This window comes from Acanthochromis polyacanthus, chromosome 1 (assembly GCF_021347895.1).
Source record: "Acanthochromis polyacanthus isolate Apoly-LR-REF ecotype Palm Island chromosome 1, KAUST_Apoly_ChrSc, whole genome shotgun sequence".
Classification (NCBI taxonomy): Eukaryota; Metazoa; Chordata; class Actinopteri; family Pomacentridae; genus Acanthochromis; species Acanthochromis polyacanthus.
In genome coordinates this window covers 39,820,585-39,839,229 of record NC_067113.1, presented here as the reverse complement: position 1 = coordinate 39,839,229, position 18,645 = coordinate 39,820,585, and the positions used below count along the sequence as shown (strand labels likewise).

The following is an 18,645-nucleotide window of genomic DNA, read 5'->3' as shown; positions in this document are numbered from 1 at the left end:
TAAGCTTTTTTGTGTATAATGTGTATTGATAATATATTTAGTACTTTTTCCACGGTTGTCCAGTGTTTTTTTAAATATGCACACCGATCGTAAACCTTTCACCAAACCATAATATTAAGAATTTTCACTCGAGCAAGCGTTTTTTTCCCACAGACATATAAAGATGTATGTCTATGTTTTTTTCCCCACTTACAGCGCCCCCAGTGGTCATGAGAGTCGGCGGCCGAACCGATGGTAAAAGTTGGAAAAGGATTGTCAAGTTAGCAAATACGAGTCAGAAAATGAGTGAACGTTTCCTTCAAAATAAGAGGCCCTTTGACATAAAAATGTTATGTGAAGAGGAATTGCATCCAAAATGTATTGATTGGATTTCAATGTATTTAAAGCATGTATCTAAATAGAAATGTTGTGCTACAATACTTGCTGTACTTTATTTTCAGGCAAATGAAAATAGCCTTTTTTAACAATCGTTTTATTTTTAGGTTGCCAACCGGAAGTGTGTAACTTATCGCATTTTTTTACATTGTTGGTAGAGCACCGTGGCTGAAAAACTTCGAAAAATGGAAAAAGTAGCAGGCGTAAAGAGTTTTTCCGTGCTGCCGCTGGTGAGATAAGGAAAAACGGCGGTGGTTCTGCATGTTTTTGTTTTCCTTGAAGTGGATTTTACGCTGACAATGGTGTCGAAGGAGGAAAAAACGCAGATTTTCTCACAATTCCATTGAAAGTAAATTTACTCATGGAGAAAGGAGCCAGTCGGGAGTCATGAGCACAGGTTTGTTTCGTGGGGGAGCTGAATCTAACTTAGCAAATACCTAAGAGGCTGTTGTGGTTAACGGAAACTCAATTTACACCTCTTTCTCGGGGTTTAGTCGTGAAAAAATGAGGAAAAACGGTGCAAGTTTGGACGCTGTAACGGTCGATAGCATCCACTCTATTTTTACCCAGCCGCAGTTAATTACAGTTTTTCTTAATAACAGCTTTGAAAAGATATAAAAGTGAACGGCCTCGACCTCAATTTCGGTCCTTTCTGAAAACAGAATCATAACTCACGTTGAAAAATCCCCCCTTTCTGTTTGTTATTACAGCCTTGTGTTGCGGCTGGAGAGGGTTAAATCCTTTGTCTTAAAACATCTGTCCTGCTGTTGATGCAACAAGTCGGGCTTAATAATGAGCTGCACTGTTAACATCTCACAGAAAACACCTAACATTGCGTCTGGATAAAGAGGGATGCTTCGGTTTAGTCGTGTAAACCAAACAGGATGTGTTCCTTGAACGTTTTATCTTCGGATACCTGACGTTGGCTTTTACGGCCAAACTTAAGGCCAGAGTCCGTTTTAAAATCTGGGAATTTAGTATTTTTTGACTTTGAATTGACTTATTAATCAGTTTAAATATAATGTATCATCCTAAATAGGGTTGTTAGTATGCATGTTACGGTTCGGCTTAAAAATAAGTCGTGAAGGCACTCCGATAGCTCAACTGGATGCCCCATAAACAGGGGCTATAGTCTCCGATGCAGCGGCGTGGGATTGAATCCATGTCACGGTATCCCTTTATGCAGGTCTTCCTCCTCATTCTTCTCCCTGTTTAGCTTGTCTAATAAAGCCAACAAAAGGCCAAAAATAACTTAAACAACATATAAAGCACCAAAAATCATTAGGATAACCATCCATGATGACTTTTAATACAAATTTCTGAAAGCTGCTCAAGTTTTCTCATGAATTGTTTTTACCGAATTGAAGAGTGGTTCTTGGTGATTAAAAAAATTACTAACTACGGCCACATCACGCAAGCGCTTGTCTTTAAAATGCAGAGCGACGTTATATTTGGTGATTTTTGAACGGAGTCTGGTGCGCAGCTGCAGAGCGGCGTGCATCGGGGGGCAGAGCGGGTTCTGGTTTGTTGGCCTTTTCGGAAACATCCGCTCGATGACTCCACTTCTCGTGGTGTCGGCCAGCCAACAGTTTCAGCCAGTAGAGCGGAAAATATGGCCTACAATCTTAATTCACAGCGTTTTATTAGCGTGGAGACTCTTTTTTTCCCTATTCGAAACATTATTTAATCAGATTATGTCCTTCTGGGATGCAAAATGTGCCACTAAATTTCAAATCTAATTTCATATTTGAGGGAAATGCAGAGTCTGACACCCACACATGGCACACACAACAATGCAAACAGTCAAGACGAGCAGCTGTAGCTTTATTTACTTAGAAATAAGTTGAACCAATAAGATAAAATACATAGATTTAGCTTATCTGGTATATAGAGTGCAGTGCTGCTGCTGTTTCTTTCAGAGCAGACATACCAAACATGCCAGGGTCTTTCAAGAACGGCAAATTAAATTGTGAATCAGAATTGAATAATCCAGTTTAAGATCAGCTACGACTCAATTAGCCGTTAAAATGCTGTATATTGGCTCAAACGAAGCCGCAAACTAGACATAAACAGGAGATTGGGACACTTTATTCTAATTATTTTGTTGAATTAATGTCTCATATTACTGGAGTCCTCAGTTTCTGTTCCCTTCTAGCAGCTGTCTGGGCTTATACACTGCAAAAACTCAAAATCTGACCAAGTCTGTTTGTCTTATTCTTCGTCAAATTCTTAGTCAATCTTGAAATTATCTTGTTTTGAGTTGAATTTTACAAGAAAACTCAAAATAAGTTACACCCTCGTGTCGTCCTGCGGGTCAACTTGACCTGTTTTAAAGTTTAAAAATATAAAAATATATATATATTCACAGTGAAAATTCTGATGTCCACATTTTCAACATTTTTGGGATTTTTTTTGAACATTTTTTGGTGGAAAAAATGAATGTTAATAATGTTTCTTTAAGAACATTCACATAAAAATCAACCAAAATCCAGCGAATTTTGCTGGATTTTGGTTGATTTTTATGTGAATGTTCTTAAAGAAAATATCAGAAGTTTTACTGATATATATGGAATCACTTTAGATATTTTTAAAATTTTTTGGAGAATTTTCACTCATTTTCTGAAAATATTTACAAACATTTTCTTGCCAAATTTGTTGGATTTTTTAAAAATTAAACTTCAAGGGAAACTTTTAAGGAATTATTGTAACTTTCTTCCTGAAAGTTTTGCAAATTTTCAGAAATTTGGGGATTTTTTATTTATTTTTTGCTGAATTTTTTGGACTTTTTTTCAGACAATTAAACAATATTTTTTGGTGCCTGTAAATGAAGACAACAGGAGGGTTAAAACATCTCAAATTAGGAGGTTACATGAAAGCAAAAATATATTTTGGAGTGAAAAACTACTATTTTTTTAATATCTGGCTTATTTTAAGACACCTAAGCTTGACAATCCTGGTAAAATAGAGCTTAGAATAAGTTTTTCCAGCTAATTTTAGGATCTCATTATTCTAAATATCAAATCTGATTTCAGTAAATCTTACCAAGCCGTTTTTTACTTCTTCTATTGGCAGATTTTTTTCCACTTATTTCAAGGTAAAAGTTCCTTGAAATAAGTTTTTTTTCTTGTTTTCAGAGGGGCATTTTTTCTGCGGCTGCCCCCTGTGGAGGCGGGGATGAAACGTGCTTTGGAAGAAGATGTGGGTAAATGACTTTTTTGTCTTCTACATTTCAGGTGTGAAGAAGCCTCCATTAGCTCCCAAACCTAAACTCCCCGCCACCACCAAACCCTCTCCCCCGCCCATCGCCCCCAAACCGGGTCTCCTCTCCCAGCCTCCCCAGCCTTCTCCTGCCACCCTCCAGAGATCCAAAAAGCCAGCCGTCGCCCCCAAACCCTGCCTCCCCAGATCCCCTCCGTTTCCACCCAAACCCCCTGAACCCGTCATCCTATCTCAGGAGGCTTTGGACGACAGCCTCGCTCTGCTCAACTCCAAAAACGGGATTTTATCGGCGACTCGCAGGCGTGAGTCGGATTACATCATTCCCACCTGCCCCTGTGGGCTCCAGGACCAGCCTCTGGAAAATGGAAACTCAACCGAGACCGGGGGCGAGCTGCACAACGAGCCGCTGCAGAACGGGATTTCTACAGGGACGAGGTTAGAACACCCGGAGGAGGGAGCGGCGGTGGATAAGAGTGACGGTGGGCAGATTAGCAGAAAGCCCAGAGATAAACCTCAGAGGCAGAGACACCAGGACAGGGGGTCTGTAAACAAGGAGGCACAGAGGACTGAGGAGCAGAACATTTCAGAGACGATTCAGCATCAGGAAAGCGCCGAGCCTGACGTTTCAGAAGCAGATTTACCGACAGAGGCCCAAACCACAGACCCAGCGCGCTCTGAATCGGCCTGTGATGTTGCAGGCAGCATCATTGTCTCTTCAGCTTCTCCTGAGTCTGCTGCAGAACGTTTTCAGGAGGGAAGCAGCGATCCTATCAGCAGGTTACATCCTGATCTCCAGGTCCCCGCCGCCCCCAGTAAGCCTCTCCCGGTCCCTCACCCACGTAAGCTCAAGAAGCCGGCGCTGGTGAGGCAGGATCACGTGGAGGGAGCCGCCCAGGATCAGGTGGTGGAGGAGCAGAAACGAGGGCTGGAGGTGCAGGAAGGTGAGGTGAAGCTGAGCTCAGACAGCGAGGAGCTCCGACAGGACACTGCGTCTCCACAGGAGTCGTGTTTGGGAGATGAAGACACCGACGCTCCCGTCCCTCCTCCTCGGCAGACCTCCCTCTCCCCTCGCCTCCACAGGACGGTCCACATGTTCCCCTCTCTGAACAAAAACGCCTCCCACTCCTTGGACCTGCTCTCACAGCCAGACCACCAGAAAGAGGGCGAGGGGCAGCGGGCGGCCGAGGACGAGGAGGACGGCTACGGCGACTTTGAGCGCTACCCGATCACCCACAGCCTCCCAAAGCAGATCAAGCTGGGCTGTCATCCTCCTCTGGCTCAGTCCAGGAAGGCCTTCTCTGCTGAGGATCAACCATCGCCCAGAGCGCCGCCCAGGAAGCCTCAGAGACACAGCCTGCCAGCGCCTCCTCCTCCCTCCATCTGCCCTCCTGCCCCTCCACACGCCAGCACCCCCATGAGGGAGCTTCCTGCCCCTCCTCAGGAGAAACCCGCCTGGCGCTTCACCCGTCCCTGCGTGACCTTCTTCAGCCGGCAGATGCCCACCAGGAGCAGCGTGCCGCCCAAGAGCCGAGCCCCGGGGCTGGGGGGCAAACAGAGGGCGCAGTCCTTCTCCGCGGCCGACCTGGCGACCCGGGCCGGCTCTCAGAAGAGGAGCCTCTCCTTCCGGAAGCTGCTGGAGCTCCGGCTGTCGGTGAAGATGCTGCCCAAGCTGCTGGCCAAAGGAGGGCAGTCTCTGGACTGCACCAGCGTGGAGTCCGGCGGGGGGCAGAGGAGCCTGGAGCGGCCCAGCAGCTGCATCGGGGAGGCGGACATCTGCGGGGAAGGCGTGGAGGGATCGGTGGAGTACGAGAACGTGCCGCTGTACGAGGAGATCCCAGAGTACATGAACCTGCCGTTTCACAGCGCCAGGATGGGCTGGCCCCACGACCAGGACGACGCAGACATCTACGAGGTGCAGGACCCCTACCAGCGGGGTCAGGACCACGAGTACGAGAGGTACGCCGCTCACAATTTATCCAGGAGGTTTTGTTTGGGCCTTTTATTGGTCAGTCTGGTGTTTTATTTCTGCGTTTTGTTGGTGAAAGACGTCCACATGTTCAGCAGGACCGTCCATCTGCCACTTATTTTCTTTACTAAGCGATGAGTCACACTGAGTTTTTAGTACGAGCGGTTACTCTTCTGAAATTTGAGCGCTTGGCCTTCTCAACGATACTGGGAAGGCCCAAACAAGACACAAAACGACAGAAAGAATACACAAAATCACAAAAACAAGATATAAAATGATAAAAATGAGATATAAAATGAAAAAACAAGACATAAAATGACAGAAACAAGACATAAAATCACGAAAACAAGATATAAAATGATAAAAATGAGATATAAAATGAAAAAACAAGACATAAAATGACAGAAACAAGACATAAAATCACAAAAACAAGATATAAAATGATAAAAATGAGATATAAAATGAAAAAACAAGACATAAAATGACAGAAACAAGACAAAATCACAAAAACAAGATATAAAATGATAAAAATGAGATATAAAATGAAAAAACAAGACATAAAATGACAGAAACAAGACATAAAATCACAAAAACAAGATATAAAATGATAAAAATGAGATATAAAATGAAAAACAAGACATAAAATGACAGAAACAAGACAAAATCACAAAAACAAGAAATAAATTGATAAAAATGACAGAAAATTAAAAACAAGACATAAAGTCACAAAAACAAGATATAAAATGATAAAAATGAGATATAAAATGAAAAAACAAGACATAAAATGACAGAAACAAAACATAAAATCACAAAAACAAGATATAAAATGATAAAAATGAGACATAAAATGAAAAAAACAAGACAAAATAACAGAAACAAAACATAAAATCACAAAAACAAGAAATACAATGATAAAAATGAGAGAAAATTTAAAAAAACAGACATAAAGTCACAAAAACAAGATATAAAATGATAAAAATGAGATAGAAAATTAAAAAACAAGACACAAAATGATAATAAGGAAAAAAAATGACAAAAACAGGACCGAAAATGCTAAAAACAAGACATAAAATGACAAAAATTAGATCCAAAATGACAGAAACAAGACATAATATCACAAAAACAAGATATAAATGATAAAAAATGAGATATAAAATGAAAAAAACAAGATATAAAACGACAGAAACGAGACATGAAACGACTGAAACAAGATTCAAAATCACAAAATAAGACACAAAATGAGAGAAACGAGACACAAAGTGACAAAAACAAGACACAAAATCACAATAACAAGAGACAGTGACAGAAACAAGACAGAAAATGACACACAAAATGACAAAAATTAGATACAAAATGACAAAAGAACAATCTAGTATTTTACTTTATGATCAAAACAACTTGTCATGGTCTAGAAATGATTTTAAGTTTATAGTTTTACTAATTTACAATCAGCAGTTAATGTCTTCTCTGTAATTTTTCCACTTTGATTGGACCCTCTGGAGGACCACTTTGGGTCCACGGGCCTCATGTTGGACACCCCTGCTGTAGCTGTAAAGCGAGTATTTTAGGGCTTTGGATTGTTCATGGTGTGTAGTTTCAGCATTGACACTGCAGCGTGAAGAAAACTTGCAGGGTTGTCATTTAAGCTCCAATTTACTGGAGACTCAGTTGATTTAAGGCTTCATGGAAATGAGGAGTTTTTGTGTTCGAGTTTATTTACAAGACACTGAGTTTGTTGACAATCAGGCTCCACATGCACACGGCCAAACGAGCGCGGAACACTGAAGAAAAATGGGATTTGGCTGGAAAAGAAAGTGCACCCCTAGGTCAGGGGTGTCCAACATGAGGCCCGTGGGCCCAAAGTGGTCCTCCAGAGGGTCCAATCAAAGTGTAAGAATCACAGAGAAGACATTAACTGCAGATTGTAAATTAGTAAAAGTATAAATTTAAAATCATTTCTAGACCATGACAAGTTGTTTGGATCATAAAGTAAAATACTAGATTGTTCTTTTAGTCATTTTGTGTCTCATTTTTGTAACATTTTATCTGTTTTTGTTGTTTTTTATCTGCCTTTTGTCATTTTGTGTTTCGCATTATTCATTGTTTTCTGTCTGTTTTTTTGTCTTTTTTTATTGTCTCGCTTGTGTCATTTGTCTATTTTTTTGTCTCTTTGTGTCTTTGTTGTATTTTTGCCATTATTTTTTGTCTCATGTTTGTGCCCTTTTGTGTTTCCTTTTTGTCTCGCTTGTGTTTTCTGTATTATTTTTATCATTTTTTCTTCTACATTATTAGTTGTTTTTTGTCTTGTTTGTGTCGCTTGTCCATTTTTTTTGTCATTTTTCATGTCTTGTTTTTGTAACATTTTGTCTTGTTTATTGTCTGGCTTTTGGCGTTTTGTTTCTTGTTTTTGTCATTTTTCATTTCATTCGATGTTTTGTATCGTTTTTGTCGTTTTGTAACTTCTTTGTCTAATTTTTCGTCTCGTTTTTGTCGTTTTACGTCTGATTTTGGTAATTTTATGGCTTATTTTTGTTGTTTTTTTGTCTGATTTTTGTCTTTTTTATTGTCTTGTTTGTGTCATTTGTCCATTTTTTTGTCTCTTTGTGTCTTTGTTGTATTTTTGTCATTTTTTGTCTTATTTTTTTATCATTTTTTGTTCCACATTATTAGTTGTTTTTTGTCTTGTTTGTGTCGCTTGTCCATTTTTTTTGTCATTTCATGTCTTGTTTTTGTAACATTTTGTCTTGTTTATTGTCTGGCTTTTGTCGTTTTGTTTCTTACTTTTGTCATTTTTCATTTCATTCGATGTTTCGTCTCGTTTTTGTCGTTTTGCGTCTGATTTTTGTAATTTTATGGCTTATTTTTGTTGTTTTTTTGTCTGATTTTTGTCGTTTTGATCATAAAGTAAAATCCTACATCATTCAGCTCCAGGTGACTAAATGTCGTGTTCCTTTGTAGACACTGTGTGATCTGGAAGTTGTGATGTATAAATGATAAACTGAAGATGAATGTCGATGAAACTGAACTTATTTTTCTTCAGAAATGTCAGGTTGTTCATGATGTTTAGTAAAAAGATAACTCCTTAAATGTGAACATTTTCAGAATGCACTTTTTTGCACTAAACCAAAGAAAACACGTGGAGTTTGTGGTTATTTATCTGTTATTATTTGACAGAAAAGGTTTGGAGCAAAGGCAGTCTCCTCCCGGTAACAGTGGCGTCTGTGTGTCTGTCTGTCAGGATAAAGAACCTGAAGGTTGATGTGGGCTGAGGTCCAGATGTGCTGTGCAGATGTTAACCCCTGCTGTAGCTCCAGGTGAGCCGGAGCCCACAGGTAGCGCAGGTGGCTCGTGTTTACCGGAGCAGTCGGCCTTCTGAGGCGCTGGCGTCGCGTTTGAATGGAGCATTGATGTGCAGCAGGTCGGCCTGTTTTCCTGTGGGTTATTTTCAGTGGCCGGAGCAGGAAATGTCTGAGAATCGCAGAAACGCCGCACAGCTCTCTAGAACAGGGAAAATAAAGCCCCAGCAACCACCGGCCTCCTCCTCCTCCTCCTCCTCCTCGTTGGCCTGCCCGCCCTCGCACCGGGTTTAGCCTCTTCTTAACCTCATCGCTGCATTTTCCTCCTCCGTGTCTGTGAGAAAATGTGCAGCCAGGTTTGCTCTCGTGCTGAATAAACGACCGAATAAGTTCACACTGGAAGAAAACTAGAAAAAAAAACTTATTTCAAAGACCTTTTACCTTGAAATAAGTGAAAAAATCTCCCTATAGAAGAAGTAAAAAATGTCTTGGTAAGATTTCTTAAAATAAGATGTGATAATTAGAATACTGAGAGCTTAAAATTAGCTGGGAAACTTATTTTAAGCGACATTTTACCAGGATTTCCAAGCTCAGGTGTCTTAAAATAAGCCAGACATGCTTAAAAAAAAAAACAACAGTTTTTCACTCAAAAATAGATTTTCGCTTTCATGTGACCTCCGAATTTGAGATGCTTTAACCCTCCTGTTGTCCTCATTAACGGGCACCAAAAAATATTGTTTCCTTGTCTGAAAAAAAATCCAAAAATGCTGTAAAAAATTCTCCAAATTTATAAGAATTTACAAAATCTTAGGGAAGAAAATTTCTTAAAAGTTTTATTTCAAAAAAATCCTCAAGTTTGGGAAGAAATAAAAAAAATTAAAAAATCTAAAAGTTGTAAATATTTTCAAAAATGAATAAAAATCTTCCAAAAAAATCCTAAAAATATCTAAAGTGATTCCACATATATATGTAAAAGTTATGTTTTCTTTAAGAACATCCACATAAAAATCAACCAAAATCCAGCGAATTTCGCTGGATTTTGGTTGATTTTTATGTGGATGTTCTTAAAGAAACATTTTTTTAGCATTTCTTTCTTCCACCAAAAAAATGTTCAAAAATTTCCCCAAAAAATTTGAAAAATGTGGAAGTTTTCACTGTGAAAACATGTATTATTTTCCACATTTTTAAACGATAAAACGGGTCAATTTGACCCACAGGACGACACGAGGGTTAAAACAAGATGGTCTTAAAACAAGTCCCTCCATCTGCTGAAATGTCTCTTGTTAAGTGAATTTATCTTAAATCAAGTGAGATGAGACATTCTGACTAAAAATAAGACAAACAGACTTGGTAAGATTTTGATTTTTTACAGTGCAGCTGAGTGTGATTAAAAAAGGAAGCTCAGTGGAATAGAATATTTAAGGGAAAGGACCAGAGATGGAGTTACTGTCAGTGGCTCGGTGTGATTTATGGTGGGAAGATCAGCAGAACAACCTCCAGCCTGCAGCACTGAACAGGTTTCTGACATCATGACGCTTCAGATCTGGATTCTGACCAACATATGCACTGCAAAAAATCACAATCTACCAAGTCTGTTTGTCTTATTTTTAGTCAGAATGTCTCATCTCACTTGATTTAAGATAAATTCACTTCAGTGACATTTCAGCAGAGGGAGGGACTTGTTTTAAGACGATCTTGTTTTAACCCTCTTGTCGTCCTGTGGGTCAAATTTAAAATTTGAAAATGTGGGGAAAAAAAATATTTTCACAGTGAAAACTTCCACATTTTCAAAAAAATTTTGGACATTTTTTGATTGGAAAAAAAAAGAAATGTTAAAAAAAAGTTTCTTTAAGAACATTCAGGAAAAAAAAAATATTTTTTTCCCCCAAATGTTCTTAAAGAAAATATTAGAATTTTTACTGATAAAAATGTAATCACATTTTTAGGATTTTTTTAGGAAGATTTTTACTAATTTTTCGAAAATATTTACAAGAATTTTCTTAGCAAATTTTGGGGATTTTTTTTTTTAAATAAAATTTTCGAGGGAAACTTTTAAGGAATTATTGGAATTTTCTTCCTGAAAGTTTTGCAGATTTTGGAAGATTTTTTTACTCGTTTTTAATTTTTTTTTTTTACAATTTTCGTTTTTAATTTTTTATTTCTTGCCGGATTATTTTAAAAAAAACTTTTAAGGGAAACTGTTGAGGAATTTTCTTCCTAAAGATTTTTCAATTTTTTTTTAAATTTGGGGAATTTTTTGCAGAATTTTTGGATTTTTTTTTCAGAAAAGGCAACAATATTTTTGGTGCTGTAAATGAGGACAACAGGAGGGTTAAGACACCTAAGCTTGACAATCCTGGTAAAATAGAGCTTAAGTTTCCCAGATAATTTTAAAGTCTCAACATTATAAACATCATGTCTTATTTCAAGAAATCTCACCAAGCCATTTTTCGCTCATTCTATTGGCAGATTTTTTTACTTATTTCAAGGTAAAACTTCTTTGAAATATGTTTTTTTTTCTTGTTTTGAGAGGGGCATTTTTTCCAGTGTGTTCAGTCGCTTCATGTCTGTTTTTTAGACACAACTGCTGCTGTCCATAAACACATTCTGAGATCAAATGTTGTGAAGGAAAGCGATGACTTTGGTTCAAAACTTGTCGGTTTTGAAGGTTTCTGCAGCCTCACAGAGCATCATTACAGCTAAAAACAACGAAAAGCAGCAATATTTTTATCGAATCACACAGGAAAATAGCAGCATATAGAATATAAAAGGAAATAATTCAGAAAAATGTTCATTTCAAGTTGACAAACTGGCTTGTAGACAGCTGCTATGCAAATTTATCCCATGGTGATGCAGATAAGTAAGAGAAGAAAAGCCTGGACAAACAAAGTGGTTCAGACAAGGAGGAAGCGTCTGTTGTGTTAGAGAAGAGCTCTTTTTGTTGTGGACTTTGGGCTTTGTAAATAAAGGAAAAGAGGAAGAAATAAGTGTCATATGAGCCCATTAATGCATTGTTTAAATAAAAATATTGATTAGTGCAGCTTTAGCAAACACACGACAAAATGTTACAAAGATAAGACACAAAATGATGAAAAAATTAGAAAAAGACAAAGAAAGAGACAAATAATTAGACAAATAATTTACAAAGCGACAAGAAATAGACAAATGACACAAGTGAGACAAAAAGGAAACACAAAACGACAAAAACGAGAAACAGAACGACAAACGAGAAACAAAACGACAAAAACGGGAAACAGAACGACAAAAACGTGAAACAAAATGACGAAAACGAGAAACAAAACAAAAAAACGGGAAACAGAATGACGAAAACAAGAAACAAAACGACAAAAACGAGAAACAGAACGACAAAAACGAGAAACAGAACGACAAAAACATGAGACAGACGACAAAAACGAGAAACAAAACGACAAAAACGAGAAACAGAACGACAAAAACATGAGACAGACGACAAAAACGAGAAACAAAACGACAAAAAACGAGAAACAAAACGACAAAAACGAGAAACAGAACGACAAAAACATGAGACAGACGACAAAAACGAGAAACAAAACGACAAAAACGAGAAACAAAACGACAAAAACATGAGACAGACGACAAAAACGAGAAACAAAACGACAAAAACGAGAAACAAAACGACAAAAACATGAGACAGACGACAAAAACGAGAAACAGAACGACAAAAACGAGAAACAAAACGACAAAAACATGAGACAGACGACAAAAACGAGAAACAAAACGACAAAAACGAGAAACAAAACGACAAAAACATGAGACAGACGACAAAAACGAGAAACAAAACGACAAAAACGAGAAACAAAACGACAAAAACGAGAAACAGAACGACAAAAACGAGAAACAAAACGACAAAAACGAGAAACAAAACGACAAAAACGAGAAACAAAACGACAAAAACATGAGACAGACGACAAAAGTCAGACAAAAAAACAACAAAAACAGACAAAATGTTACAAAAATGAGACACAAAACGACAAAAGAACAATCTAGTATTTTACATTATGATCAAAACAACTTGTCATGGTCTAGAAATGATTTTAAATTTATAGTTTTACTAATTTACAATCTGCAGTTAATGTCTTCTCTGTCATTTTTCCACTTTGATTGGACCCTCTGGAGGACCAGTTTTGGTCCACGGGCCTCATGTTGGACACCCCTGGTTTACAGAGGCGACATCACACCAAAGAACCAGGCAGCTAAAAGTAAAACAAAACCAGAGGGAGCATCTAAAATAAAACAGGACATAATACAGAATAAAAGACAAAAACTGAGTAAAGCTCAACAGTAAACTTTACATGGAAGCGAGTCTGTAAAAGTGGGTTTTAAGCCGTGATTTAAAAGAACTCTACAGGCCTCATCTTCTCAGGCAGTTTCAGTTCTTTTGGCATTTTTCGTAGAGATAACATCCCTTTCAGAGACATAACAGCACCAGCAAATCGCTGTAAATTTCATCCCTTTTCTAACATAACAGCACGTTTTCCTTTCTCTTCTCTGCAGTGCTGAGGTTAGTTGAGCTACGCCGGTGTGAAAGCACTCGTTTGAAACAATTAAGATGTGCCGTGCTTCTTAATTCTCGTCTGGTATGCGGAGCAGTCGGCAGCGGGTGAATCCGTCGTGTTTTTTCCCAGGCATCGCTGAGTTTGTGTAAGTAGCCCCGGGGCTGTAAACAAGTGGCGCTCTGTGCCTGGCCCAGTGCAGGGAAAGCATAGGGAGGAAAGAGACCGAGGAAGAGCGAGGCTTTGTCGGGATTTAGGTGGAAGGGACGCACGAGAAAAACAAGGAAGTGGAGAGAGCGGGCTGACACGAGTGAAAGGAAAAGTGGCAAACATTCCCTCATCCACTGCGTTTGTGTGGAAACAGACGGCAGAGGTTTTAATTCCTCCGTCCGTCAGGCTGTGAAATCAGACGGTTTAATTCTCCACATCAAAACATTAGTGACACACGGTGCGTGTTGCTGCTTGTAGGAGAACCGAGCCAGCATGCGGTTTCCCTGCCAGCAGCTCAGAAATACAGGTTTTAAATGTCTGTGGGTGAGAAAATGGTCTTAAAAAAACATTATCAGGATGCAGATACGCCTCAGTAAAACACGTCATTATTCATACAGCCTCAGTGTTTGGTTCACGTTAGCTCAGCAGGCTGTTATTTAGAACAGATTCTGATTGTTTCTGTGGCTTTGTTTTTGTTTTTTATGGTTTTGTTTACTGTTTTCAGACATGGAAACACTGCAGCTTTACCAATCTGCTGTTAGCATTTTAGTGATATCTAGTCATTGTTTTTTAGAAACCGAGGCAGAAAACGAGAAAACCGAGAACAGAAATGACAAATACGAGACCGAAAACAACAAAATGACACACAAAATGACAAAAGTGAGACACAAAATGACAAAAACGAGACACAAAATGACAAAAACGAGACACACAAAGACCAAAACAACAAACAAAACCGAGACACAAAATAACAAAAATGAGACAGAAAGCAACAAAACGTGACAGAAAGCAACAAAATGAGACAGAAAGCAACAAAAATGAGACACAAAATGACAAAAATGAGATACACGACAAAAATGAGACACAGAATGACAAAAATGAGTTACACGACAAAAATGAGACACAGAATGACAAAACCGAGACACAAAATGACAAAAACGAGACAGAAAACAACAAAATGAGACACAACATGACAAAAATGAGATACAAAATGACAAACAAGACAGAAAATGACAAAAACGAGACACAAAATGACAAAAATGACATACAAAATGACAAAAATTACACACAACATGACAAAAATGAGACACAAAATGACAAAAATGAGACAAATGAGACACAAAATGACAAAAATGAGACACAAAATGACAAAAATGAGACACAAAATGACAAAAACGAGACAGAAAGCAACAAAACGAGACAGAAAGCAACAAAAATGAGACACAAAATGACAAAAATGAGATACACGACAAAAATGAGACACAGAATGACAAAAATGAGATACACGACAAAATGAGACACAGAATGACAAAACCGAGACACAAAATGACAAAAACGAGACAGAAAACAACAAAATGAGACACAACATGACAAAAATGAGATACAAAATGACAAACAAGACAGAAAATGACAAAAACGAGACACAAAATGACAAAAATGACATACAAAATGACAAAAATTACACACAGCATGACAAAAATGAGACACAAAATGACAAAAATGAGACACAAAATGACAAAAATGAGACTTTTGTTAGAGATCTGTGACCCTTCAGTCTGTGTTTTTAGGTAGATTTCCGCCTCTTTTTTTTATTAAGAGGAGTTTAATTGAAGCATTTCACTCACATTTGTTTCCATTCCTGTTACTCCCTCCACTCCATCTGTGACGCCTCCACTGTTTGACTTTTCTTTTTGTTTCTCTTTTAAATAGTAGTGGGTGTTTTATTTTTTGTGGATTCTACGAGTCGCATCTCTCCAGAGATGTTGTTTTTCAGGCTTCCTAACATGTTGTCAAAATGCAATCATGGATGTTTTCCACTGTACTGAGTGAGTCTGACTCGCATAGTTCTGTGAGGAAGGACTATTGTTTGTTCGCTCTATCATGTCCCCCACGTTGCACAAGTCTGGTTTAATCTTTATTTATCCAGGGAGGGTTTTTCGGAGCCCTGCCCTGCCGCTCTTTCACCAGATTTAAACATCCTCTGTAAAGAGAGGCTAAATTCTGCTGCCGTTTAATCTTTCTCTGACTGTCACGCCGTCTCTTTCTGTCCTGCTGAATGTGTGGTTTCTGTGTTTTGGCCGAGCAGTGGCTGGCTGGGGCAGGACGTCCACTCCGAGGAGGAGGAGATCCACAGCTCGGACGAGGAGGACAACAGCTCCACCTCCAGTAAGGAGCACCTGGACGAGGCAGACAGACAGGTAATTAACCCCTGAGTGTAGCAGGAGGGCAATAAGGTCGTCACACAGCAGCATACTGACTCTCTCTAAACCTATGAAGCAGTTTGAAGTAAAACTGAAATGAAATATTTTAGTGATATCCAGTCATTTTTATCAGAAATCGAGACACAGAATGAAAAAAAAAGAGACACGAAACAAATTAACTGAGACACAAAATGACAAAAACAAGACAGAAAATGACAAAAATGAGACACAACATGACAAAAATGAGACAGAAAATGACAAAACAAGACAGAAAATGACAAAAAAGAGACTCATGACAAAAATGAGACACAACATGACAAAAATGAGACAGAACATGACAAAAATGAGACTCAAAATGACAAAAATGAGACTCATGACAAAAATGAGACTCATGACAAAAATGATACACAACATGACAAAATGAGACAAAATGACAAAACAAGACAGAAAATGACAAAAATGAGACAGAACATGACAAAAATGAGACACACGACAAAAACGAGACACAAAATGACACAAATGGGACACAAAATGACAAAAATGAGATACATAATGAGACAGAAAATGACAAAAATGAGACGCATGACAAAAATGAGACACACAATGACAAAAATGAGACACACGACAAAAACGAGACACAAAATGACAAAAATGTGACACAAAATGACAAAAATGAGACAGAAAATGACAAAAATGAGACACAAAATGAGACAAAAATGAGATACAAAATGAGACAGAAAATTACAAAAATGAAACATAACATGACAAAAATGAGAGAAGAAATGAAAAAATAAAATGTGATATATTGCCAAAAAACAATACCTGTCATGATTATCTCAACTTAAAAAAACAAACACAATTACAACTAAGCTGACATTTTAGTGATAATAGTCATTTTTATGAGAAACCGAGACACAAAACGACAACATAAAATTTGATATAGTGATGCCTAAATAAGACATTTAGAATAAAAAGACCACTTCTACTCACATTTGTGGAAAACGCTACAGAATTATTACGGAGCAATGGAAGAGTGACACGGCGCTTTTCAACCATGATGTCAGCGTGTGAGTTTTGTGGAGTGTTTGCGGTCACTCCGGACGCCTCGTATCACTGCTGGTCACCAAACCAGACTAAGTGGACGCATGCCGGCCGCCAAGTGTGTTCACTGCTGTCCACAAGAGTGCACTGCAAAAACTCACAGTCTTACCAAGTCTGTTTGTCTTATTTTTAGTCAGAATGTCTCATCCCACTTGATTTAAGATAAATTCAATTAACAAGAGACATTTCAGCAAATGGAGGGACTTGTTTTAAGACAATGCATCTTAAATATCTTGTTTAGTCAAACAATCTTGAAATTATCTTGTTTTGACCCTCCTGTCATCCTGCAGGACAAATTGACCCGTTTTAAAGTTTAAAAATGTGGAAAATAATACATATTTTCACGGTGAAAACTTCCACATTTTCACATTTTTTGGGAAAGTTGTGAACATTTTTTGGTAATCACTTTAAATATTTCTAGTATTTGTTTGGAAGATTTTTGTTCATTTTTTTTGAAAATATTTACAATTTTTAGATTTTTTAATTTTTAAAATTTTTATTTCTTGCTAAATTTGGGATTTTTTTTTTTAAATAAAACTTTTAAGGGAAACTTTTAAGGAATTTTCTTCCTGAAGATTTGGGGAATGTTTTGCTGAATTTAAAAAAAAAAAATTCAGCAAGGAAACAATATTTTTTGGTAATCATTTTAAATATTTTCAGTATTTCTTTGGGAGATTTTTGTTCATTTTTTTGGAAAATAGTTACAATTTTTAGATTTTTTTTTATTTTTAAAATTTTTATTTCTTGCTAAATTTGGGATTTTTCTTTTAAATACAACTTTTAAGGAACTTTCTTCCCGAAGATTTGGGGAATATTTTGCTGAATTTTGTGATTTTTTTTTCGGCAAGGAAACAATATTTTTGGTAATCATTTTAAATATTTTTAGTATTTCTTTGGAAGATTTTTGTTCATTTTTTTGAAAATATTTACAACTTTTAGATTTTTCATTTTTAAAATTTGTATTTCTTGCTAAATTTGGGATTTTTCTTTTAAATAAAACTTTTAAGGGAAACTTTTAAGGAACTTTCTTCCTGAAGATTTGGGGAATTTTTTGCAGAATTTTTTGATTTTTTTTTCAGCAAGGAAACAATATTTTTTGGTAGCGTAAATGAAGACAACAGGAGGATTAAAACATCTAAAATTTAAATTAGGTGGTTACATGAAAGCAAAAGTCTATCTTTGAGTGAAAACTACTATTTTTTTTAGCATGTTTGGCTTATTTGCAGACACTCAAGCTTGACAGTCCTGGTAAAATACATCCCCTGTCAAAGGACGCTTTCTCATTCATTTGAATGAGAAAGCGTCCTAAAATTTTTGACAGGGGATGTAAGTTTTCCCAGCTAATTTTAAGATCTCAAGATTCTAAATATCACATCTTATTTCAAGAAATCTGACCAAGCCATTTTTCACTTCTTCTACTGGCAGATTTTTTTCACTTATTTCAAGGTTAAAGTTCTTTAAAATAAGTTTTTTTTCCTTGTTTTGAGAGGAGTGTTTTTTCCAGTGTGTGCTGAAGAGAGGGGGATGGTGAGCAAACAGTGAAGGCCTCCAGCTTCAGGAATAGCTCCTCAATGAGCTGTTTTTTCTCTCCATGATACTGTCAGCGCCTGTGTCTGATGCCCCTCAAAGCCCCGGGGCGTCACAAACACGGGCTCCGATAGGACCGGGGGGCATTTCAGGCCGCCGGGGGCCAAGGCCGCCGTCCAAATTAAGTCAGAGAGAGAGAGACCGGCCCATTACCATTC

At 37.8% G+C, this 18,645-nt stretch overlaps 1 protein-coding gene across 2 annotated transcripts in view; it reads left to right on the top strand.

The window, feature by feature from the left end:
* Nucleotides 1–529: 529 nt before the first annotated feature.
* Nucleotides 530–18,645, top strand: part of LOC110964501 (FYVE, RhoGEF and PH domain-containing protein 6-like) — a 49,296-nt gene continuing 31,180 nt past the window's right edge. For both annotated transcript variants that reach the window (XM_051952106.1, XM_051952101.1), the window contains exons 1-3: nucleotides 530–772; nucleotides 3,609–5,550; nucleotides 15,685–15,796. In XM_051952106.1, coding sequence (XP_051808066.1) covers nucleotides 763–772; nucleotides 3,609–5,550; nucleotides 15,685–15,796 — 2,064 coding nt within the window. In that variant the 5' untranslated portion in view covers nucleotides 530–762. The remainder of the gene's footprint in view (nucleotides 773–3,608; nucleotides 5,551–15,684; nucleotides 15,797–18,645) is intronic.